We start from the raw sequence: 27,442 nt of genomic DNA on the forward strand, positions 1-27,442 counted from the left end.
GAGAAAAGGGAACACTCTTGCACTGCTGGTGGGAATGTGAATTGGTACAGCCACTATGGAGAACAGTATGGAGGTTCCTTAAAAAACTAAAAATAGAACTACCATATGATCCAGCAATCCCACTACTAGGCATATACCCTGAGAAAACCATAATTCAAAAAGAGACATGTACCAAAATGTTCATTGCAGCTCTATTCACAATAGCCCGGAGCTGGAAACAACCTAAGTGTCCATCATCGGATGAATGGATAAAGAAGATGTGGCACATATATACAATGGAATATTACTCAGCCATAAAAAGAAACGAAACTGAGCTATTTGTAATGAGGTGGATAGACCTAGAGTCTGTCATACAGAGTGAAGTAAGTCAGAAAGAGAAAGACAAATACCGTATGCTAACACATATATATGGAATATAAGAAAAAAAAATGTCATGAAGAACCTAGGGGTAAAACGGGAATAAAGACACAGACCTACTTGAGAATGGACTTGAGGATATGGGGAGGGGGAAGGGTAAGCTGTGACAAAGCGAAAGAGAGGCATGGACATATATACACTACCAAACGTAGGGTAGATAGATAGTGGGAAGCAGCCGCAGAGCACAGGGAGATCAGCTCGGTGCTTTGTGACTGCCTGGAGGGGAGGGATGGGGAGGGTGGGAGGGAGGGAGATGCATGAGGGAGGGGATGTGGGAACAGATGTATATGTATGACTGATTCACTTTGTTATAAAGCAGAAACTAATAAAAAAATTAAAAAAAAAAAAAAAAAAAAACTACAAATAGAACTACCATATGACCCAGCAATCCCACTACTAGGCATATACCCTGAGAAAAACATAATTCAAAAAGACTCATGTACCAAAATGTTCATTGCAGCCCTATTTAAAATAGCCTGGAGATGGAAACAACCTAAGTGTCCATCATCGGATGAATGGGTAAAGAAGATGTGGCACATATATACAATGGAATATTACTCAGCCATAAAAAGAAATGAAATTAAGCTATTTGTAATGAGGTGGATGGACCTAGAGTCTGTCATACAGAGTGAAGTAAGTCAGAAAGAGAAAGACAAATACTGTATGCTGACACATATATATGGAATTTAAGAAAAAAAATGTCATGAAGAACATAGGGGTAAGACAGGAATAAAGACACAGACCTACTAGAGAATGGACTTGAGGATATGGGGAGGGGGAAGGGTAAGCTGTGACAAAGTGAAAGAGCGGCATGGACATATACACACTACCAAACGTAAGGTAGATAGCTAGCGGGAAGCAGCCGCATAGCACAGGGAGATCAGCTCGGTGCTTTGTGACCGCCTGGAGGGGTGGGATAGGGAGGGTGGGAGGGAGACGCAAAAGGGAGGGGATATGGAAACATATGTATATGTATAACTGATTAAATTTGTTATAAAGCAAAAAAAATAAAAAAATAAAAATAAAAATAAAAAATAAAAGCTCACTCCACTACTACATGAAGAACAAAACTAGACTGGAGTGAGAGTAAAAGCAGCGAGACCAGTCGGGAAGCTCCTGCAGCGGTCCACACGAGCAGTGGTGGTGACTAGCTCTGGAGTGACAGCAGAGGAGGAGAGGTGACTGAAATCAGGCAGGATTATCAAGGTAAAGCACAAAGCATTTTCCAACAGGCTCCATATTTCGAGCCTGAACAATACACGATGTCATTTACTGAGGTGGGAACACTGGACATATAGAAGGTTTCGGGGAAACAGTAAACAGTTCCACAGAAGACACATTAAGTTTGAGACCCTCTTAAGACATCTAAGAGGAGATGTTAAGAAGTAAGCTGAAGATACTGGTTGTGTTCAAAGCAAGGAAAGAGCTGGTAATATAATTTTTAGAGTTACCAGCACATAGATAATATTTAAAGCAACTGAACTAAATGAGACCACCTAATCTGTGAGATGAGCAAAAGAGACCAGTGACATAGGAAAAAGCAAGGGTATGTGGCATCCTGAAGCCAAATTAAAACAAAAAGTTTTCCTCCTGAAAGTGGTTGGCTGTGTGAAAATGACACTGCATACCTAAGGAGGCCAGAGACTCAACAGTGGTGCTGGCAACGCGAAACCAAAACCAGCTCTGGGAAAGCAGGAGGAAGACAGCCTGAGTGGAGCAGGTTCATGAAAAAATGGTCAAAAATAAGTAACAACCATAAGTATAGACAACTATTTCAAGGGCTTCTGCTATAAAGATGAGCAAAGATGCAATATGGTAGCTAAAAGGGGTAGCTGACCACAAGAAGTTACTTATGTTTAAGAAGGGTGATACTGCAACAAAGGCTAATACTAATGGAAATGATTCACTGAGAGGAAATTCTTGATACCAGAAACCAAGGAAAACTGAAGGCGCAAACGGGACAGAAACCGGGACGCAGGTAGAAGAGTTGGCTGTAGATGACCCCAGAGACTTTTCATTCCACTTTAGGTTAGGAGGGTATAATAAAATAGATAGACAGAGATGCAAGCAGGAAAGAAGATTTGATTGCAGATGAATGTGGAATTTCTTTCCTGATTGCTTCTATTTATTTTTTCATTGAAATAAGCAAGATCATCAACTGAAAAATGAAAAATGAGGTGTCAGAAGTTTGAAGGGAGAAGAAAAGGTGGTGAAAGAATTATCCCTGATAATGGGAGAGGGAATTCTAAGTAGACTATAATGAGTGAAGGATAGCAATCATGACCCACTTGAGATTTGAGGTCATAAATTTAAAATGCCACCAGTCAGCAAGTTTACGGTTTTCTCCAGCCATTTTTGCTGCTAAAATGCAGAGTCTGAGTTTTGTTACGAAAGCAAAGTAGTGGAAGGATGATGGCAAAGGAGTTTAGGGTGCATAACAGAACAACTACAATAATGGATCACAGAATCTGAACTAGAAAAGGAGGCTGACAAACCCCATCAGTAAGATCACTGAGTTGGAGAATTCAGTGTGTCTGAAGAATTACTGTGGTGTGGATATAAGGAAAAAGTGAGCTAGTAAAAGAAGAGGTATAGTATGGACAGTTGAAACTGAGATTTTGGAAGTGAAACAGCAAGTGTCCTAGTAAGTGATACAGTGATAAAGGCTAAAGTCTGGCCATAAGAATGAGTGACTGAGGTGGGCTGGAGAAGAGGATTTTGAGGAAATCGAGGAGCTACAAGGTCTGGGTGTTGAGAAGATTATTAAAATTGACAATGGGAAAAGGAGAGGAAAATGGAAAGGGACGTGCTAAATCTTCAGAGCTAAGACAGAGTACTCAGGGAGACTTCTGGTAAGTGCAACCAAACGGGACCTGTGGACAGTCTTAGCGCACTGGCTTAAAGGGACTTGCAAGTAATCATGACATCGCAAATGTCACTTAAAATCACAAAAAACTTTTCACAAGAAACTAACGGTACAAAGTACAGAAAAAATTTAAATTAAGGGGAAAATCTATGAAAAATAACTCGTGGAGAACTTACATAAATCCAAGTTTAAAGTAATGTGGTAAAGAGGGGCTTCCCTGGTGGCACAGTGGTTAAGAATCTGCCTGCCAGTGCAGGGGACCCAAGTTTGAGCCCTGGTCCGAGAAGATCCCACATGCGGTGGAGCAACTAAGCCCGTGCACCACAACAACTGAGCCTGCGCTCTAGAGTCCACGAGCCACAACTACTGAAGCCTGCACACCTAGAGCCCGGGCTCGGCAACAAGAGAAGCCACCGCCATGAGAAGCCCGCGCACCGCAATGAACAGTAGCCCCTGCTCGCCGAAACTAGAGAAAGCCTGCACACAGCAACAAAGACCCAACGCAGCCAAAAAAAAAACATAAATAAAATAAATAAATTTATAAAAATAAATAAATAATGTGGTAATGAATGTACACCAAAGGGTAAAATGTAGAATTCTGAACTTCCAAGCTTCTCTCCTGTCACTCTACTTAACTAGACTCTATGGGAAAAAGGAATGAGAAATGCAGAACTTTTGAAGGCTTCTCCAAGAATTACAAGGATATAATAGCAACACATTTGACAACCAAAAGTACTTCATGGAAAATTATATTATAAAAGATACGGCAATTTCTAATTTTCTCTAAAAACTGTATGACATTCTGTAAGCATCAAGGTGGTGACATTCAACATCAGAGAAAAAGCCTATCAACTATGTCTAAACAACAACTGTAAAAACACTGACAATGACAGACCATCTCGCATAGATATCCTGTGAACACAATATGAAACCTAGTCCTGTTGAAAGGTCATTAAATCACTAACTTGGTATAAACTTTGGAAACCACTTTGGGCAACCTATTCTACTTTCCTTTTGCAGATGCAAAACACACATTAGCTTATTTAAGGCACCTAAAAGTCCAGTAGACTAGGAAGTATTTGGTCTGGTCTTACCCAGCATTTCACAGTATTATTTGCTAATGGAACATATTTTTTCCTCACATATATACTAACACAATAAACAAACACTAGATGGTTCATAAGCCAGAAATCTCCCATGAGATATCATACGAATGGCCTGGAACTACTGTTTACTCCAGTTTTAATTTTGCTTTAATAAAATATTTCTCTACAGAGATTAAAGGATTTCTACTAAATCAGAGCTTTAGGGGAAAAAAGGGAGAAATACTCAGTTTTTTCACTTTGTCATTACTTATTAAACTACTCTAGCACATGGAAGTTTTAGAACTCGGTGTATAGACGACTGCTAACTGTACAAATTATTCTGTACATTCTTAAATTTTTAAATTAAGTTTTGAAACCTGTTTCCACAGTATTTTCTGTTTCTGTTGTCTCCAGCCCATCCATGCTGTCCTCATCTTCCACTGTACTTTTTCCTCTACTTCGAGGCCTATGGACAAAGAAATAAACATATAATTAAATGTTACACATTAAATCTTAGAATTATACTCAAAATAAAGCACAAGTTGAAGGTACACAAAATAATTTAGGCAATTTTTCCTTTCCTTTACCACATCAAATAGTAAATATCACACTTTACAGTCATTTTTCCCACATATTCAGCCCTTCCTTATACCTAAATGTGGGGACAGGCCCATATTAATATGTTTGTATCATCATAACTCACTTCTGTAAGTATTCTCCAGGCTAGGTTTTCCCCTCTTTTACCAGACCTTGAGATCACTCCCTCTGTCTACAGTAGAGGTTTGTGTTTTTTTTTTTTTGCAGTACGTGGGCCTCTCACTGCTGTGGCCTCTCCTGTTGTGGAGCACAGGCTCCGGACGCGCAGGCCCAGCGGCCATGGCTCATGGGCCTAGCCACTCCGCGGCATGTGGGATCTTCCCGGACCAGGGCATGAACCCGTGTCCCCTGCATCGGCAGGCGGACTCTCAACCACTGCGCCACCAGGGAAGCCCTACAGTAGTGGTTTTTAACTACCTAGTGGGTTCAAAGTTCACACACCAGGCTACACCTCTAGATCTACTGAAATTGAGGAGTGATATCCAGACGTCTGCATTTTTAAGACACCTATCCGTTAAGGAGAAAGTGAGGCACACTCCTGCAAACCACCCCCCAAAAAACAAAAAAATCTAACTATTAAGCATGATCTAATCACACTTGCCTTACAAGTGTGATGCATTTTAATTTATAAACACTTCAGTAAAGTAAAATAAACATAAGAATCATGGTAAGATCAGTTCGGTGTTTTGTGACCACCCATAGGGGTGGGATAGGGAGGGAGGAGATATGGTTAGATATGTATACATATAGCTGATTCACTTTGTTATACAGCAGAAACTAACACAACATTGTAAAGCAATTATACTTCAATAAAGATGTTTAAAAAAAAGAATCATGGTAAAGTACAATTCTCTTACCCAATGCAATTAACTAAAAAGACCTTTAAAGTTTTTGAGGTCTCATAAAGGATAGAAGTGAGTCAAAAAAAGTTTTTAAACACATAAAAGAAAAAAGAAAAAAAAGACATTACATATAAAAAAAACTGAGAAATTGACAAAGCAGTATTCAGATAATTTCAGAGCTTTAAATTATTTCATTACTTAAAAAGAAAAAGTACAAACGAACACAGTATTTATTTGAAAAATACTTAAAGAGTTGAAAACAATAAAGAATAGAGAAAAATAATATGAACAGGTAAAGCAAAAAAGACTTTTAAACAACAGGAAAGCTATTTAAATCTTTTTTTTTAATTTTATGTATTTATTTATTTTTGGCTGTGTTGGGTCTTTGTTGCTGCGTGCAGGCTTTCTCTAGTTGTGGTGAGCAGAGGCTACTCTTCATTGTGATGCACAGGCTTCTCACTGCGGTGGCTTCTCTTGTTGTGGAACACGGGCTCTAGTCGCGCGGGCTTCAGTAGTTGTGGCTCGTGGGCTCTAGAGCACAGGCTCAGTAGCTGTGGCGCATGGGCTTAGTTTTTCCGCGGCATGTGGGATCTTCCCGGACCAGGGCTTGAACCCGTGTCCCCTGCATTGGCAGGTGGATTCTTAACCACTGTGCCACCAGGGAAGGCCTAAATCTTATTTTTAAAAGGATATTAATCCATCAAAACCAATAAAGGAGATATAAAATTTTTTTAAGTTAAAGCAATCAAGGTCCAAATAGTTTTATAAGTGCAATACTCACACTGTCAAAAAGTCATCCTCATCCCACAGAAAAAAATTAAAAGGAAATAACCAAAGCAAAATCTTAACATATCCAAAAAATATGGATGAAAACAAATACCAATAAATATAATGAGAATGCAAGTATAATTTAATATTAGAAATTTGCCAATATAACACACCAAGTCAAGCAGCCAAAACAGCATCATTCATGAGGGGAAGGGAGAAAGTAGGCAGAACAAATAAGAGATGACAAAAACTTGATGGGAAAGGGTGATCAGGGCTAAGGTTGATTTTATTGTTCATAGAAAAAGAGAGAGAATAATTATTTTTAGAATTTATTAAGGCAAATAGTTATGTTTAAGTAGTAGTAGTTATGTTTAAGTCATGTTTAACTTAAAAAAAAAAACTTTAGAGGGATTTCCCTGGTGGTTCAGTGGTCAAGAATCTGCCTCCCAATGCAGGGGACATGATTTCGATCCCTGGTTGGGGAACTAAGATCCCACATGCCTCAGGGCAACTAAGCCCGTGCACCGCAACTACTGAGCACGCAGGCCACAACTAGAGAGCACACGTACCACAACTAGAGAAGCCTGCGCACCACAGCAAGGAGCCCCACCTCAGCAAAGGATCACGTATATGCCACAATGAAGATCCCATGTACCACAACTAAGAAGCGACACAGTCAAAAATAAAATAAATATATTTTATATTTCCATGTTGCATTCATCTGCTCAATCATCAGTTAAGGGTGCTAAAGGAGGCTAGAAGTTGGTAGAACAGAGTACGCAGTAGGAAGGAGCTGTGCAGAGAAAAAGCTCCAGAAATCTGCATAAGGGTACCCTTGAGTTTTTATCTGAATACCAAACTGTACAGTTGTGGTATAAAACCTCACAAGGCAGGGCTTCCCTGGTGGTGCAGTGGTTGAGAGTCCGCCTGCCGATGCAGGGGACACGGGTTCGTGCCCCGGTCTGGGAAGATCCCACATGCCGCGGAGCGGCTGGGCCTGTGAGCCATGCCTGCTGAGCCTGCGCTCCGCAACGGGAGAGGCCACAACAGTGAGAGGCCCGCGTACCGCAAAAAAAAAAAAAAAAAAAAAAAAAAAAACCTCACAAGGCTGAACAGGAACAGCTTCCAAGGAAAGAACCATTACAGAAGAGCTGCAATACGAACAAGTCCCAGAGCTCACAGAGAGCCAGGAATCAATCATGTTCCCTTTAGCCAGAGCGCCAAGACCTCAATGACTATATATAATGTATTCGGAACACACCTTTAGGATCAGGGCTAAATGAAGCCTAGAACAAATGTTATTCTAGACCATCCCTAAAACAGCTGACAAAGTATCAACAGAATCAAAATGATCCACAACTAATTCAACTGGTAGCCAAAAAATGTCTAATACTTGTCAAAGTATTATAACAAAATCTACCTCTCAACAACAACAAAAGGGACTTCCCTGGTGGTGGCGCAGTGGTTAAGAATCTGCCTCCCAATGCAGGGGACATAGATTTGATCCCTGGTCTGGGAAGATCCCACATGCCACGGAGCAGCTAAGCCTCTGCGCCACAACTACTGAGCCCGCATACCACGACTACTGAAGCCCACATGCCTAGAGCCCGTGCTCCGCAACAAGAGAAGCCACCACAATGAGAAGCACACACACCATAAGGAAGAGTAGCCCCCGCTCGCCGCAACTAGAGAAAGCCTAAACACAGCAACAAACACCCAATATGGCCAAAAACAAATAAATAATAACAACAACAAAATCAAAATGTGTGGCATTATAAAAATTTATAAGTTATACAAAAAAGCAGGAAAATATGAGTCATAACCAGAAGAAAAATCAAGCAATAGAAACAAAACAACAGAGACGATAGAGGGATAAGCATGGATATTAAACCAGCTATTATCAGTTATAATCAGCTATTATCTTATTGAATATGGAAAACATGAAAGGAGAAGAGAAATGGAAGATAATTTAAAATGTGAAGAAAGTGTAACTAATAGAAGTAACATCAAAAGATGACATCAAATGAAAATTTGAAGATTAACAATTAGAAATTGCAAAAGAAAAGATGATTGACCTTAAACACATAGCAAAAAGCAAACAAACAAAAAACAAATAAACAAAAAAACCAACCTTCCCAAAATAAAGGACAAAGTGAAAAAAGACAAACACAGCTGCATGCAGTGCCCTATGGGATGATAACAACCAGTCTAATAGGTGTTAGGTTGGAGTTGGAGGGAAGGGAACAGAAAAAATATTTAGTGAAATAACAGCTACAAAATATTGCAAATTAAAAAAAAACAACTGATAGACACAAGAAGCACAACAAAATCCCTAACAGACACACACATACACATCAGTAAGGCACTTAATAGTCAATTTGCTGACTAACAGTAATAAAAAGAAAAGCTTAAAAGCAACCCCCCCAAAAGACATACTATTTACAGGGTAACAAAAATAAGAATAAACTGCAACTTTTTCATCTGAAACTATGTAAGCCAGAAGACAGTGAAACAACATATTTAAAAGGGCATGGGGGGCCTCCCTGGTGGCGCAAGTGGTTGAGAGTCCGCCTGCCGATGCAGGGGATACGGGTTCGTGCCCCGGTCTGGGAGGATCCCATATGCCGCGGAGCGGCTGGGCCCGTGAGCCATGGCCGCTGAGCCTGCGCGTCCGGAGCCTGTGCTCCGCAACGGGGGAGGCCACAACAGTGAGAGGCCCGCATACCGCAAAAAAAAAAAAAAAAAAAAGGGCATGGGAAAAAATTAAAGAAAAAAAACAAACAAAAAAACCACATAAACCTTGAATAAAACATGCAGCAAAAGGTATCCTTCAGAAACAATAGTAGGGACTTCCCTTGTGGCACAGTGATTAAGAATCCGCCTGCCAATGCAGGGGACACGGGTTCAAGCCCTGGTCCGGGAAGGTTCCATGTGCCACGGAGCAACTAAGCCTGTGTGCCACAACTACTGAGCCTGCGCTCTAGAGCCCACAAGCCACAACTACTGAGCCCACGTGCTGCAACTACTGAAGCCCGCGCGCCCTAGAGCCCGTGCTCTGCAACAAAGAGAAGCCACTGCAATGAGAAGCCTGTGTACAGCAACAAAGAGTAGCCCCAGCTCACTGCAACTAAAGAAAGCCCGCGTGCAGCAACAAAGACCCAACACAGCCATAGATAGATAGATAGATAGATAGATAATAGTAATCTAAAATTTTTTTCAAACAAATGCTAAACAAATTCTTCACCAAAAAACCTTCATTAGAAGATACGTTAAGGGGCTTCCCTGGTGGCACAATGGTTGAGAATCTGCCTGCCAATGCAGGGGACACGGGTTCGAGCCCTGGTCTGGGAAGATCCCACATGCCGCGGAGCAACTAGGCCCATGAGCCACAATTGCTGAGCCTGCGCATCTGGAGCCTGTGCTCCGCAACAAGAGAGGCCGTGATAGTGAGAGGCCCGTGCACCGCGATGAAGAGTGGCCCCCACTTGCTGCAGCTAGAGAAAGCCCTTGCACAGAAACGAAGACCCAACACAGCCATAAATAAATAAATAAATAAATAAATAAATAAAAGAAGATACGTTAAGGAAATTCTTCAGGAAAAAAGGAAAATAATACTCAATAAAAATTTGGATCAAAATTCGTCTATGGAAAGGAATATAGAGTGACGGAAATGGTAACTATGTAAATAAATATAAAAGACTTACTTTTAAATCTCTTTAAAAGTTAACTCACTGTTCAAAGCAAAAATAATTTATTGTGGATTTCCTAATATATATAAAATTTAAATATATGGCAACAATAGTTCAAAACATTGGAGGGTAAAAGTATACTGATGTACAGGCTTTTTATTACACCTGAAGTGATATTAATTGAAGGTAGACTCTGATGAGTTAAAAATGTGTAACGTAAATCCTAGAGCTACTCCTTTGTAAACACACACACACACACAGCTTATTAGTCAAATGGAGATAAAATAGAATCCTAAAAAAATATTCAATTAACCCAAAAAAGACAGGAAATGAATAAAAGGAAGAGAATGAACAAATATAAAACAAAGTGCAAGTAGATTTAAACCCATCCACATAAATAGTTATGTTAAGCATAAATGGTCTTAACACAACAATTCAAAGGCAAATTTTATCAGATTAAATTCAGAAAACAAGAACCTTCATCAAGGAGATAACAGTCCTAAATATGTATGCACTTAACAGCAAAGTTTCAAAATACATAATTGCAAGGAGAAATATTTAAACCCACAATTATATCTGGATATTGCCACACTCTGCTCAATAATTGATACAGGTAGACACAAAACTCCATAAAGAGACAGAAGACTTAAGACTACTACCAACCCACATGGACCTAATTGACAGTTATAGTACCTTACCTAATGACAAGAGAATACCTACTCTTTCTAAGCACACAATCCAGAGAATAAGCCATATTGTAGGCCTTAAAACAAAGTTCAACAAATTTTAGAAGACTGAAATCATATAGAACATGTTCTCTGGTCCTAACAGAATTACACTGTAAACAAACAAAAAAGATGTATGCAATATCTTCAAATATTCAGTAAACAACACAATTCTAAATAAGCCACTAGTCAAGAAAGAAATGACAAGGAAATTTAAAAATAGCTTGAGCTAAATGAAAATAAAAACACAGCATTTCAAAATTTTTAAGATTCAGGTAAGCAGTGAATGAGGTAAATTTACTTAAATAGTTATATCAAGGGCAAGATAGTTATATCAGGGTCAAGATGTAAGATTCTTATATCAAGGAATTAAGAGGTACCAACTACATATAAAATAAATAAGCTACAAGGATATACAGTACAACACAGGGAATATAGCCAATATTTTATAATAACTATAAACTGAATAATATAACCTTTAAAAATTGTAAAACAATTGTGAATCACTATTTTCTACACCTGAAACTTCTGTAATATAGTACATCAACTTCACCTCAATAAAAATAAACAGTTAAGAAAAAAAAGTTAAATCAGAAAATAACAGCTCAACTCTAATAGTAATACAGGCCTCTACTTTAAGAAATTAAAAAATGAAAATCAAATCAAGCCTGTAATAAATAGAAGGGAAGAAATAAGAAAGAGCAGAAGTCGATGATATAAAAGCACAATTTTTTTAAAAATCAATGAAACCAAAAGATACTTCTTTGAAAGAATAAAATAGATGATTCTCAAGCAAAAATGATCTAGAAAAGAAAAACAAACAAAAATCCTCACAAACTACCAACAGAAAACCTGAAAAAGGGGTCATCACTAGAGAAACTACACACATTAAAAGGACAATGACATTATATTATAAATATTTTTATGTCAATGAATCAGCAATGTAGATGAAATGGACCAAAATCCTTGGAAGGCACAAATTACCAAAAATGACTTAAGAATAGAAATAGAAAATTTGAATAACCCAGTTATCTATTTTAAAAATTGAATTTGTAAGTATAAACCTTCACACAAAGAAAATCCAATCCCAAATGGCTTTACTGATGAATTCTATCAAACTTTTAAGAAATAATACTAATCCTGCGCTATCTTCTGTAAATAATGGAGAAGGAAGCACTTTCCAACTGATTCTATGAGGCTGGCATTCCACTGACAACAAAATCAAAGGCACTATATAAAACCAATATCCATCATGAACAGAGACCTGTTCCATAGAATAAAAAAGGAACACTCTACTACCCATTTTTTGCAGATATTGTAATTGTCATACATACCAAGTCAAAACAAGGGTAATGAAAGAAAATAAAATTACAACCTATTTTTCGATTTAAAAACACACATAAAAGTCCCAAACAAAAGATTATCAAGGGGCTCCAGCTCTAAATAAGATGAAGGAATATATGCCAAACTTTTTCTCTCACTGAGTGTAACTATAAAACATGTAAATAATTCATGAAACAGCTATTTGAGTTTCCTTAAAGACATACAACAGCAGATTGTTCAGGAACAGACACCAAAATTCAAAGTACTACCAAAGTATCACTAAGTTTACTTCTATTTTACCTCTCCAGTATCTCCTGGCCTGAACTCAAAGACCGAAACCCAGGAGTGACTGCTGAGGTGCAGAAAATGAGAGAGCTCACCTGACCTGACCAACAACCTGCCCATGGGTGGACCTGATCGTAATTAGTATAAGAAAGCCTTTCAGAACTGAGCTAACAGACCTCTGGCCAGGTCCCAGACTGATTACTTGCTACTGCACACACAGTACAAATAGAAACAGTCCTGCAAAAGGCTTTGAAAACTAAGCTGACTGTACTACAAGCCCACAAAAGGCTGGTTGAAACCTGTAGCTTGGACCTACCCAGGCCAAGTGCCTGCTAAATCAAAATTACCACCATTCTCCATGTTTTTAAAACACACAGTCTTATAATATCTAAAATGTTCAAGAAACAATCCAAATTACTTGATACATAAAGAACTACAAAAATATCAAATCACACGAAAAAGTACAATGAACAAAAAAGGCTAATGATAAAATGACAGAGGTTGGAATTATCTGATGAGCACTTTGAGGCAGCTATTATAAAATGTTCTAATGAGCGATACTGAACACTCTTAAAATTTAAAATAGGAAGTATGAGCAAATAAAGAAAAGACATAAAGAAGACATTTTAGAAATAAAAAATTACAAAACCAAAATTAAAGGCTCACTAGAAATAATTAACAAATGATGGGCTTAAATCAAAACAAATTAATAATTACATTCAACATAAGTGGCCTAAAAAGACTCCAATCAAAATACAGAGATTGTGTCAGAATCAATTAAAAAAGAAAATGCCCCAACTATATGCTGCCTACTTGAAACTGTTATCAAATATAATGACATATTTAAGGAAACATATACCACGCAACACTAATCAAAATTAAGCTGAAGTGGATATGCTAATATCATACAAAGCAAACTTCAAAAAAAAAATGACCAGGGATAAAGAAGGATATTACATATTGATAATACTGATTCCCAACAACACATAATTCTAATTCTAAATGTGTATGTATACCTAACAACAGAACTTCAAAATACATGAAGCAAAAACAAACGACCAAACAAAACAAAAAATACCAAAAAACCTTAAAGTACAGTATTCTCACTGAATCCTCTTAACTATCCTGTTGAAGTAGACATTGCTGTTCCCATTTTACAGATAACCAAACTGAAATTAAGAAAGGTTGAATAAGTTACCCAAAGTCACTCAGTTGGTAAGAGCTAAACTGTAGTGAGGGCAACAGATCCACAGGGAGAAGACCCATGAACTGAGGTCTGTAAAACTACTGGTTCCTCCTGAACTTCAACTTAAAAAACAATTTGTTGGGGGTAGGGGAGCTAGCTATCTTGGACCAGTGCCTGTATTCGCTACCAAACATAACTTTAGTCAGAACTTCATTACTCAGCCCCTCACACATCAAAATTGGCAAAGGAAAAATTCTTACAAGCTCAAGACCATCTCTCCTCTAAGTGTCTCAGGATTTCACTCCACTGGACCAAGACACGTCGACCCACACACTCTCAAAAAAACCAAGAGATTGAAAGCAGGGACCTGAACAGGCATTTGTACACTTGGGTCCATAGGAGTTTTACACCCTCTAGGACCTCACTCCAATCATCTTCAACCTTACAGGAACTGCCAATTCATCTCCCCTACCAGCTTCTCACGGTTCAGCTGAAAGGCAGCTGTAATACAGTGGTTACAAGCAGGGATTGCAGAGCCATACTGCCTGTATTAAAAGGCTAATTACCAGCTGCACAACCATATATGAGCTGCTTAAACTCAGTGCCTCAATTTCTTCATCTGTAAAGTGGTACAAAAGCACTACCTCCCAGGATTACTTTGAGGACTGAATGTAAAGCACCTACAGCACCAGTTCCCTGGTAGGCACTCACTGTTAGCTATTGACACTGGGACCCTCTCCTCATCCCCGTATCTTTATTACCTCTTTTCCCAGCTTGGATCCCATGGTCAGCAGTTATAATCACTCCATTACATAGACCCTCAATATTTCCTTTTATTTCATTCCATTATATTTGTCTGTGAAAAACCTCAATCCTTATTAAATCTAACCCTCCACCTACTCTAGTCTGTGAATTCAAGCTGAGGGAAAAAGACACAGCCAGGCTACTGACTTTACTTTGTATTTCTAATCTCACACCTCAAGCAGCCCCTCACTGCTGCCCAGCAATCTCCACTTGGGTCAGTTTACTCTCCCATTACCTTAGACATTTATTTCATACTTTTTCTGTCTTCGAACATTTAAGGGATTTCCCTGGTGGTGCAGTGGTTAAGAATCCTCTGCCAATGCAGGGGACATGGGTTCAAGCCCTGGTCCGGGAAGATCCCACATGCTGCGGAGCAACTAAGCCTGTGCACCACAACTACTGAGCCTGTGCTCTAGAGCCCATGAGCCACAACTACTGAGCCCACGTGCTGCAACTACTGGAGCCCCATCTAGAGCCCATGCTCTGCAACCAGAGAAGCCACCACAATGAGAAGCCCGTGCACCCCAACGAGGAGTAGCCTCTGCTCACCGCAACTAGAGAAAGCCCACACACAGCAACAAAGACCCAACGCAGTCAAAAGTAAAAAAAGAAAATTTAAGACTCTCCATTTTACACCCTTCAGTTGATAGAACTTGCTTGTTATTTCAGTGGCAAAACAGAGGTAGTCAGAAGAGTTTCCATATCCTCCTACCAAACCCTCCGCTTTTCCTGAATGTTTCCCATATACTCTACCTTCCCTCCTATTAAACATACTATGTATGCACCTAGCTGACATCAATCCCTCTACTTGTGTTCCGGATCACATGTTCTTTCCTGTTCATGAACTTTTGCATTATTCCCTTCTTCTCCTGAATTATCAACCTTTCCTACTCTGAAAATCAGTCCCATCAGCATACAGTTTACTGCAATAACAACAATCTTCTTTAAAAAAAAAACAAAGAAAGAAAGAAAGAAAGAAAACCCTCTCTGGACTCCACATCCTCTCCCAGCTACTGCTCCACTTCTCCGCACCAACCTTAGAACAATACTCCTTGAAAAAGTTCTGTATCCCGTTATCCACTTCAGCTCCATGCCTCTCTATCTGAATGTCCTCCCCCACATCCCACTGAAGGGGTTGGGATCAGGGTCACTAAAGAACAGGGTGACATACAACTGGGTTTGCCTGGACTGTGCCAGTTGAGGCCTGTCATTCTCGCATAATGATTGTGCTCCTGTCACATTCAAAATGTCTTGGTTTGGACTTCCCCGGTGGTCCAGTGGCTAAGACTGCACCTTCCACTACAGGAGGCCGGGTTCGATCCCTGGTCAGGGAAGTTCCACGTGTTGCACAGTGCAGCCAGAAAGGGGGGGGGGGTGTCTTGGTTTGATCAATAAATTATCTAGTTACTCTACCAAGCACCTACAACTTGCCAATTCTCAATCTGTCATACGCCCATGGGACAAGTGCTCGTTTTCTCCTTAGCTTCTTGGACATAACATTCTCCTGATTCTTCTACCACACTGGCTGCTGCTTCTCCCTTCCTTTGCTGGTTCCTCTTCCTCTTTGCTGACCCCTAAATGGTAGAGTGTCCAGGGCTCTGTCATTAAATCTCTTCTCTACATACAAAGGCTCATTCCCTGGGTAATCTCACCCAGTCTCTTTATGTATATGCTGTTAACTCCCAGATTCCTCTATTTCCTACCTCTGCTGAATTACAACTCATGTTTAACTGTCTACTCAACAGCATCTCTAAAGTTAATACATCAAAAACCAAATGTGGCTCCACACCCTCCCTCTGAAACTTGCTTTTTCCAATGTTTCCCACCTCAGTCGATAGCGGCATCAACCGCCTGAGTAACCCAGCTCCATAACTTTAGATCCCCTTCTCTCATTCCCCATACATCATGTCAGCGAATCTCGTCAGCTCTACCTTCAAGATACATAGGCATCCCCCACTTTTCAAAAGCTCGCTTTATGCCACTTCACTTTCACAAGAGACCTACATTAGTACCTGTTTTCACCAACCAAAAGAAATCCAAAGAGGATTTTCACTTTTCCAAAAAAAAAGGGGTAACTGCTTCTTCGCTTTATGCCATCTCGCCTTATGAAAGGTTTCATAAGAACACTACTTTCGGATAGCAGGAGAGACCTGTATTCCAAACATGCAAACTTCTCACCATTTACAACTGCTAAGAGCCTCAAGTCACCATCATTCTTTTTGTTACTGTTACAATTGGGAATCATACAACTAACCTTTACTGAGTATTTAGCATGTAAGACCACTGTTTTATCACCATCTCTATTCTACAGATGAATACAATGAAGGTCAGGGAAGATAACGGATCTTCGAGTTTACTCAGATTTAACAGGTCCAGAGCGCCACCTTCTGAGAAACCTCCGCGCCACGAGAGCGAAGTGGAGGAAGAAGCGAATGCGCAGGCTGAAGTGCAAAAGAAGAAAGATGAGGCAGAGGTCCAGGTAAACTTGTACACCCATGGAAGCCACAGGAGCAGAAACGACGGAAGCCAGAGGCCAGGGACGCTGGTACAAATTGTTGGACTGCTTGCCTACTGTCTAGAACTTGTCTCAGTGGATCTGGAACATGGATGGCCATTCTGATCGCCTCGACCACCTTTGAGAGACCCACCTTGCTCGTACCAAAACGGTCCCTTTTGGTCCTTTGCCCTGGACCTTTGACATACTGGACTAATTCTATTCTCAGTCGTGGGTGAATGTAACATGTAACAATAAATCATCTCTTTTGCTGTCTTAGCTGAAGAAAAAAAATGTAATAGGTCTAACTCCATAGCCAATATTCTTAACCACTGGCTATATCACAATTAGCACCTCCCTGTTTCCATTCTCACTGGCTTAAAGGCTCCCCAAACAATTCTAGATGATCTTTCTGAACATTAAATTAAAAACAGGTCACTCTCTTCCTCTCAATCCTCCAACCGTTTCTCATCTAGGATGAAGCCCTAAGCCCTCGTGTCCTACTAGGCCCTACACAATGTGCCTGTCCTGGTTACCTCTGATCCTCATGTGCAAACACTCTCCTCCTTACACTCTGCCATCCTGCTGTACTGGCCACCTAGCGCTTCATAAACACACCTAAGATGTTCCACTTCAGGGCCTTGGCATTTATGGATTCCTCTGCCTAGAACACTTCTCCGAGATAGTCACAGGCTTCTCTTCATTGAGGTTTTTGCTGAAATGTCACATCCTCAGAGAGGACTTTTCTTATCAGCAAATCCACAAAATAGGGCCTGTCACTTGCTATCCATTTCCCTGCTTCATTCTTGTTTGTGCCCCACATTACACTTATTGTTATTTTATTAATCTGTCTCTTAAGATAGAATGTAATCTCCATGAGGGCTGGAATTTTGTTTTGGTCACTACTGCACTCCCCACACCTAACAGCACCAGACATTACACAGGCACTCAATGCGTGCTTTGCTGAATGAATACAATGGTTCTACAACTCAAGAGGAAAAATAGGAATTTAGTAACTAGAATTCAGATAACCACCTAACCATTCTAAAGATAAGCAAGTTATAGTCCTGCTACCCACTGAACAGAAACATTTTATATGGAGTCAAACTTTAAAAGAAAGCCATGTAACCTAAGGCTGAATGTTATGTAATTAAGGTAAACAAAAGGAAATAAGAAGTTTTAACACCACAAGGGACTAGACAAAACTGTCATCACTGACAGATAACATCACCAACATCTACTTAGAAGATACAAGTTAATCAACTGAAAAGCTCTAACCGAGTTTTCTGTAAGACTGATCACCATAGTAACATATAAACATCAACGACTTTCCTATACCTCCTACTGAACAAACAACAGCGATAATCAATTCAAATGTAATGAAAAGAGATGCAATAACAATCAAGTTACCAGGAACAACTTTAATGAGAAATATAATAAAACTTTACTTATGGATATAAAGGAAGAACCAAGTAAATTGAGAGACAAACCTAACAGGAAAAGGGACAATGAATACAAACAAGCAACTGATAGATAAAATGAACTGACCTATAAAACATGATGAAGTGTTCAACCTCACAAAGTAATCAGGGAAATCAAACAATGAAATGGAAAATGAAGAATACTGATAACATTCAGTGACTGTGGGGGTACAGAAGAGACACGTGCTCCCGCGTAACAGCTGGCGAGGACGGAAGTGGTACAGCACATACTAAAAGGCCAGTCAGCAGTGTCTATCAAACTATACAATATGCGCACCACTTGATCACTTTCACATATAGAAATCTATCCTATCTCATGCACATAAATATATAGAGAATAGATATAGATGTGGAAACATATAAGGATGTTCACTACAGCACAAACAACTTAAAAGCTGATCAAAGGAATATTTAAATAAAGTATGCTCTCTACCCACTCAATGATTTGCAGTTTCTGATCACTACAAACAATGTATTTGTACTTTATAGTTGCACTAAAATAGAAAGCTCTCTAAGACATAGTTTCAAGAGGAAAAGGGACATTACAGAGTATGAGTCCATGAATTTTTATAAGTGTATACAAATGTACAAATATGCATAGAAGCGTGTACATTTGCATGTGTATACACTTACAAATAGAGCAAGATATGTAGAATGCTACACTCCGAACTGCTAACAGTGGTTTCTTCTGTAGATATGAAGGAAAATGAGGGCCAAGGAACGGCCTTTAATTTTTCACTCCCCATGAGTTTCATAAAGGGCACATATTCATCTACACTTTAATAACTTGATTTATATCTATGTACATGATTATATCCATATACATGCACAATAAAATATCAAGCCACACCATTACTGTTCTATGGTTAGAATATCATTTGACCCTTAAGCCACCTAAAATATGTCACTTACTAGGTAACATTAAATAATTTTCCTAAAAATATTACTAATACAGCAAGAGAGTAATATGTTTGTGAGAGAAAAAAACATAACGTTTGTACCAATTTACACTCCCAGCAACAGTGTAGGAGGGTTCCCTTTCCTCCAAACCCTCTCCAGCATTTATTATATGTATATTTGTTGGTGATGACCATTCTGGTCACTTGGCAGATGGACCTAGAGATTATCATACTAAGTGAAGTAAGTCGACAGAGAAAGACAAATATCATATGATATGACTTATATGTGGACTCTAATAAAATATGATACAAATAAACTTATTTAAAAAACAGAAACAGACTCACAGATCTCAAAATCAAACTTATGGTTACCAAAGGGGGAATGTGCGGGGAAGTGATACATTAGGAGATTGGGATTAACATATACACACTACTACATCTAAAATAGATAACTAATAAGGACCTACTGTATAGACAGGGAACTCTACTCAATATTCTGTAATAACCTATATGGGAAACGAATCTGAAAAAGAATGGAGATATATATATGTATGTATAACTGATTCACTTTGCTGTACACGTGAAACTAACACAACATTGTAAGTCAACTATACTCCAACAAAAACTTTAAAAAGAGAGAGAGAGAAAAAGAGCAAATTCTCAATAGAAATATCAAAGAATATGGCCAGCAATTGAAAAAGACAATGAAACGGTCTTTAAACACATGAGACATTCAACCTAACAATTTTAGAAATGGAAATTAAAGGAGATATCATTTTACTAACATACTAACAAATTAACAAAGAGTGATAACTCCTTCAGCTGGGCCAGTTAAAGGAAAACAAAACACTAGTAGGAGTGTAATTTGTACAAACATACCAAAAATATTCTAAATACAGAGCCCAGAATAAAGCTCTTATTTAGACTCACGTGTCAAAAAAGTTTTGGAGGAAAATTATAAAGACTAAAACACTACACTAGTAATTGTCAAGGCAAATTTATGTAGCAATAAGGACATTAAGCCAATGCAGAGGAAAATCAAGAGTAACCATATTCCCATTAAATAGCCAATAGTCATCACAGCAGCTCAAAATGGGCATAATCAATTAAACTGGCATCATGCTTCCTACATAATAAGTGTGAACTCTTTATAGTCAGGGGTACTTACAGCTGATAATTACACACAGTACGTAGTGTCTACAGGTATGACTGTTTAGCTAAAGTTTAAGTTTCACAAAGTCTAGAACATCTGGAGTAAGGGGGAAGTATATACTTACCATAAATAAAAATAAAACTTTCTGGGGCTTCCCTGGTGGCGCAGTGGTTGAGAGTCCGCCTGCCGATGCAAGGGACACGGGTTCGTGCCCCGATCCCGGAAGATCCCACATGCCGCGGAGCGGCTGGGCCCGCGAGCCATGGCCGCGGAGCCTGTGTGTCCGGAGCCTGTGCTCCACAACGGGAGAGGCCACAGCAGTGAGAGGCCCGCGTACAGCAAAAAAAAAAAAATAAAAAATAAAATAAAATAAAATAAAATAAAACTTTCTAAGAAATACCTAAACATATCATTTTTATTGTTGTTGTTTTATGACTTTGCAGTCAAAGAATTTATAGTAGTATGGAATTTTGCAAAGATGGATAGTTGTGAAGTTTAAGCATTTGTTAAGAATGACAGTTCAAAAAATAGGGGAAAGAAAAAAACACAAGGAAGAGGCCCACACAAAGATCTGTTTTTCAGGTCTTTTTTTTTTTTTGGTGGTACGCGGGCCTCTCACTGTCGTGGCCTCTCCCCTTGTGGAGCACAGGCTCCGGACGCGCAGGCTCAGCAGCCATGGCTCACGGGCCCAGCCGCTCCGCGGCATGTGGGATCCTCCTGGACCGGGGCACGAACCCGTGTCCCCTGCATCGGCAGGCAGACTCTCAACCACTGCGCCACGAGGGAAGCCCCCTTATTTTTCAGGTCTTTGAATTACAAACTTTAACATCCATTTTACTTGCCTGAAATTTCCTTTTAAATAAATTTTCTTAGGGAGAGGGGGGTGTGTGGGGGGAACCATACTTTCTGTGCAATTCCATAAAGCTAAAAGTGCCCAAAAAATTAAGTTATTTTTTTTAGAAAATGTATTGACTCTGTTTTTTAAAATCTTGCATTCCAGTAAACTATTTTCAAAACTGTGTTTTGTGGTGAACTATAGATAGAAGGACAGGATAAAAGGAAAATACTAAAATTATTACTGGGAAGGGAAATTTATTTACAAAGGATCAATAATGAAGGGAATTAAATCCCCTGCTGGTCCAGTGGTTAAGACTCAGCACTTTCACTGTCATAGACCCAGGTTCAATCCCTGGTCGGGGAACTAAGATCCCACAAGCCGTGCAGTGCAGCCAAAAAACAAATCAAAACAATACCAAATTTCTCAACAGAAATATTGTAAGTACAAAACAATCAAAATAAAAACAAACATGGAAGGGGTGGAAAGGATTTGACAAATAATAAGCATTAGATAAGACGGCAGGATTAAATCCAAACATATGCGGTTCCCTGGTGGCACAGTGGTTAAGAATCCCCCTGCCAATGCAGGGGACACAGGTTTGAGCCCTGCTCCGGGAAGATCCCACATGCCGCGGAGCAACTAAGCCCATGCGCCACAACTATTGAGCCTGCTTCTAGAGCCCGCGAGTCACAACTACTGAGCCCACATGCCACAACTACTGAAGCCTGCGCGCCTACAGCCTGTGCTCCGCAACAAGAGAAGCCACCGCAACGAGAAGCCTGTGCACCTCAATGAAGAGTAGCCCCCACTCGCCGCAACTAGAGAAAGCCTGCTCACAGCAACAAAGACCCAACACAGCCAAAAATAAATAAATTACAAAAAAATAAACCCAAATATATATCAATAATTATAAAACATGTAAATGAAATAAAATCTCCAAAAGAAAGAAAAAAATTGTCAGACTAGATTTATAAACAAAACACAGGTTTTTTTTTTTTTGGTTTTTTTTTTTCAGTACACAGACCTCTCACTGTTGTGGCCTCTCCCCTTGCGGAGCACAGGCTCCGGACACGCGGGCTCAGCGGCCATGGCTCACGGGCCCAACTGCTCCGCGGCATGTGGGATCTTCCCGGACCGGGGCACGAACCCGCGTCCCCTGCATCGGCAGGCGGACTCCCAACCACTGCGCCACCAGGGAAGCCCCAAAACACAGTTTTAAGCTATGAAGACACAGCTAAATATAAAGGCAAAGAAGAGATGAAAATAAACAGTGAATAAGATTGAAAAGGTGTTCAATTTTATAGATAATCAGAAAAATAAAATCTAAAACAATATTACAAGATATTTCTCACCTACTGTATTGGAAATATTTTAAATCTGATAATAGCAAGAAGTGGAAAGAAACTAAAGCAACAGAAACTTTTAGACTCTAACTGATGGGAGTGTGAATTGATAAAATCATTTTGAAAAACACTCAGTACCACCCAGTAAAGCTGACCTGTGTATGTACCTTCGATGCACTGGCATGGTTTTTTGTGGTTGTTGTTGTTGTTTTGTTTTTAATATTTATTTATTTGGTTGCACCACATCTTAGTTTTGGCAGGCAGGCTGCTTCATTGCGGCTCCAGGGCTCCTTAGTTGCAGCTCGCCAGCTCCTTAGTTGTGGCACACGGGCTCCTTAGTTGTGGCATGCATGTGGGAGATCTAGTTCCCTGACCAGGAATGAAACCCAGGCCCCCTGCATTGGGGGTGCGGAGTCTTATCCACTGTACCACCAGGGAAGTCCCACTGGCATGGTTTGTTTTTTTTGTTTGTTTGTTTTTGCAGTACGCGGGCCAATCACTGTTGTGGCCTCTCCCCTTGCGGAGCACAGGCTCCAGACACGCAGGCTCAGCATCCATGGCTCATGGGCCCAGCCGCTCCGCAGCATGTGGGATTCTCCCAGACCGGGGCACGAACCCGTGTCCCCTGCATCGGCAGGCGGACTCTCAACCACTGCGCCACCAGGGAAGCCCTGGCATGGTTTTTTTGTTTTTTTTTTTTTTCCTGTACGTGGGCCTCTCACTGTTGTGGCCTCTCCTGTTGTGGAGCACAGGCTCCAGACACGCAGGCTCAGCATCCATGGCTCACGGGCCCAGCCGCTCGGCAGCATGTGGGATCTTCTCAGACTGGGACACGAACCCGTGTCCCCTGCATCGGCAGGCGGACTCTCAACCACTGCACCACCAGGGAAGCCCCTTGGCATGGTTTTTAATCATGACTGAGAGTAAGAAATGTATTTTAAATTGTGACCAAGCACATACACAAAATACCAATACTACACAGAAGTAAAACTCTCTTTCAAAGAAGAGGACAGGGCTTCCCTGGAGGCGCAGTGGTTGAGAGTCCGCCTGCCGACGCAGGGGACACGGATTTGAGCCCTGGCCCAGGACGATCCCATATGCTGCGGAGCAACTAAACCCATGCGCCACAACTACTGAGCCTGTGCTCTAGAGTCCATGTGCCACAACTACTGAGCCTGCACTCTAGAGCCCGTGCTCTGCAACAAGAGAAGCCACCACAATGAGAAGCCCACGCACCGCAACGAAGAGTAACCTCCACTCGCCGCAGCTAGAGAAAGTTCGTGCACAGCAATGAAGACCCAGTGCAACCAAAAATAAATAAATTTAAAAAAAAATTTTAATGTATATATAAAAAAAAAGAAAAGGACAATTTCTTAGAAAAACAGAACAGATTTTTATACCACACAAAGACACCAACCAACTAACTTCTAAAGTTTCGGGAAGAAGGAAAATTGTCCCAGAAGGAAAATCTGAGATGTAAAAGGGAATGGCAAGGGAAAAAAAGAGTGAACTTGTCACTATTTCTAAACAAACACTGTTTGAAAGAAGACTAATATTACTGTCTGATTTATGGGATGACAAAAAGTACTACAGATGATGGACAACGAGAACATGTAAGTCAGGAGGCAGGGTGATCAGAGGCAGAGCATGTTCAAGTCGTTACTGTTCAGGAGTTATAGGTAAATTACTGATTCTGTGACGTCTGAAATATGTATGCTAATGTTTCTAGGGAGACAGAAAAACGATACACATAGAATGTGTAACTACCAAAGGGGAAGAGTGAAAACAAGATGGAACGTGGAAAAGCATCTCAACCCCGAAGTGAAAATGAATACAGTGTATTTTGTATATGAACACTGATGAATCACACAAAAGGATAAAAGCAATTTGCAGAGGCTGTATACAGTATATACAATATATGATTCCATTGAGATAAAGTTTTAAAGCAGGCAAATCTAAACATACATAGGGATACATACAAATGTGGTTTTTAAAAACTATAAAGAGAAAGAAAATATTAAAAACAAACTTCAGAATGATTACTCTGGAGGTGTGATCAGGGAGAGGCATTTAGGGGACTTCAAAGAATATTGAGTAGTATTCTTTTTCTTAGACTATAAAGTAGGTACAGAAATACTTGTTATTCTTTAAACTAAACTACATATAGCTATAAAAAAATTACATGTCGAAGAATGTGAAATTTCACAATTTAAAAAGCTAATTTAGAAAGGAATCTCCCTCCACTCCAAATATCCCAGATTCCTCCAATCCTTAATTATAGACTTCTAAAATATACTTGACTACACATCTCTTCTTCCCCCAAGGCCTATTCAACTTAGTAGCATTAATTATGTCCTACCTTGACATCTCTTTTACACATGCCTTTCATCATTATTTAAACTGTGATTTGTTAATTAACTATTCAAGTTGGGCTTTTTTTTTTTCTTTTTACTTTTTGTTTCCTATCTAGACTGTTCACTCTCTAAGGCAGACATACTTCTTTTGGGCTTGCTGCCCTGCCCAGAACCTGCCAGAACCTTTCTTTGTACAAAGTAGATGTTCAGATGTTTATTCATTTTTGTACCCAATTCTAGATTTACGCCTGCATCCACACCTGGGTATTTACGTCCCAGTCTCGTGTTTCTTAGCCAGTTAGTATGAAACAATAATTATGAACGATACAACCCAATTAAGAAACCCAAATTTCTAATATTTTCTTCACTCTGAAATATTTTCTTTAGTATATTAAGTAAGTCACAAGCCCTGAGTTTGTTTTTTTTAGGGACTGCATCTTAATTTTCTGTGCTCTTTTTTCAACTTATGAAATAAGAACACAAACTCTCTTATCTCCTTTAAAAACTTACAAGGAATCAAATGAAATGTATAAAAGTTGTTCAGTTTTCTCCCTCTTCAAAGAAACCTCTGCTGGGATTTCCCTGGTGGTCCTATGGTTAAGACTCAGGGGAAACGGGCTGGATCCCTAGTTGGGGAACTAAGATCCTGTGTGCCGTGTGGCATGGCCAGAAAATAAAAGAAAAAGAAACCTCCTGAACTCTTCTGGAAAGAACCCACACACTGCCTCCCTCCACTCCCGCGGTCTCCCACTCACCCCTTAATAAGGCCCTCACAACCCCAATGAAACTTCCTTCGGGGCCACTTTTTGAGCAGTTTCTAAACTCCATCTTCACATTATTTCAGTTGAACCAGTTTACAGAAGTCAGGTTAAATATTTTACAGAAGTCATATACCAAAATATGTATTGATAATTTGAAATTTAGAACTTCTTTCAAAATGGGGTGGGGGAAGAGAGGGGAGAAGAGTGACAGCACAGACGAAACACGACTGACCACTAGGTGACGGGAACACGGGTTCAGTATAAAATACCTCTACTTTTATATATACTTAAAATCCCATAGTAAAAAGGTTTTAGGAACACTTACTCAGTACTTGGTCATAACTGTATGACTAAAAGCATACCTAAAGTAGTACCATAAAATCTCAATATTAGCAGGACTTGTTCCTTCTCCTTGTTCCCCAATTAACGAATTCATCCTACAACATCCCAGACAAGACATCTAGTCTCTACTTCAATCAACACACAGCACATAACAGTAACACCCAGACAGAGATACAAGTACGAATATGAGACATTCATCAAACCTAAGGAGTGTGTACATGGGAAATAAATTATAAACAGGATGGCTCAAGTGCTGTGAAAGCAACTAATCTATTTGAGAGAAGAGAGACCATTTTACGGTTAGTAAAGACTTCACAAAGAAGGATGGGTAAGATTTCAGACCAGTGAAGGGGAAAGGAATGAAAGTGGAGAAAGGGAGGAGAGGAAGGTAATTCAGGTAGCAGGAATGGCTACAGTAGGCAAAAGTGGGGGTGAAATTTAGCCATATTCAGAAGAGAACAAATAAGTGCTGACAGATAGGATGGACCCAGGATACAGAAAGGACTTGAATGTCAAGCTGAGAAGTCTGAATAAATGTCAGCAGAGAGGCTCTGAAAGTTTTACAGCAAAAAGCATCAGAACCAACTACACATCAGAGGAATAAAACCTCATCAGTTTAATAACGCAGGTTAGAAAATGAGACCTGAAAGAACTGCTCAATGGACATCCCATTCCGTGGTAAAGCAGCTTGAGCAGTCACTCACCAAGTTCTGGGTTTTTTTAATTCAAAGCCAAAATGTGATTCTCATTTATTCAACAAATATTTGAGTGCTGGCTCTGCGCTGGACACTGCTCTACGCATGCCAGTAATTTCTGTTTAGTAGTCCTGGTTCTGTACTCTAGAGCAGTGGTTCTCAACATGGCGGGGCGGCGGGGTGCAGAGAGTTTTTGCCCCTCCATCCCCAGGCCTACTGGCTGTATCTGAAGACATCTAGGGGATGCCGCTAAACACCCCTCAGTGCACAGCACCGCCCCCACAAGGATCAGCCAAGGACAAGAAGCCCTGCCCTAGGCGTCTGACCAGCACAGTCTGCTCACCCTTCCTGACTGCCTAACGCATGTTCCTCCCATTTTCCCCTATTTCTACTACAATAGGGGCCTTAAAATATCTTAAAATCACAACATAATTTTAATAATTTGGCAAGTGAAACTAGACACACCATGAATCTCAAGATTTGGTTTTTAAAACT

General features: G+C 39.9%; 1 protein-coding gene across 15 annotated transcripts in view; it reads right to left on the reverse strand.

Annotated features, from left to right (window-relative positions):
* The window catches only part of KMT2C (lysine methyltransferase 2C), a 294,763-nt gene that overhangs the window by 211,041 nt on the left and 56,280 nt on the right, over positions 1 to 27,442 (reverse strand). For all 15 annotated transcript variants that reach the window (XR_009533406.1, XM_060108762.1, XM_060108749.1 and 12 more), the window contains exon 2: positions 4,746 to 4,834. Coding sequence is in view for 14 of the 15 variants with exons in the window: in XM_060108762.1 (XP_059964745.1) it covers positions 4,746 to 4,834 (89 nt within the window). In the remaining variant the exon portion in view is untranslated. The remainder of the gene's footprint in view (positions 1 to 4,745; positions 4,835 to 27,442) is intronic.

Source organism: Mesoplodon densirostris, chromosome 9 (assembly GCF_025265405.1).
Source record: "Mesoplodon densirostris isolate mMesDen1 chromosome 9, mMesDen1 primary haplotype, whole genome shotgun sequence".
NCBI classification, from domain to species: domain Eukaryota; kingdom Metazoa; phylum Chordata; class Mammalia; order Artiodactyla; family Ziphiidae; genus Mesoplodon; species Mesoplodon densirostris.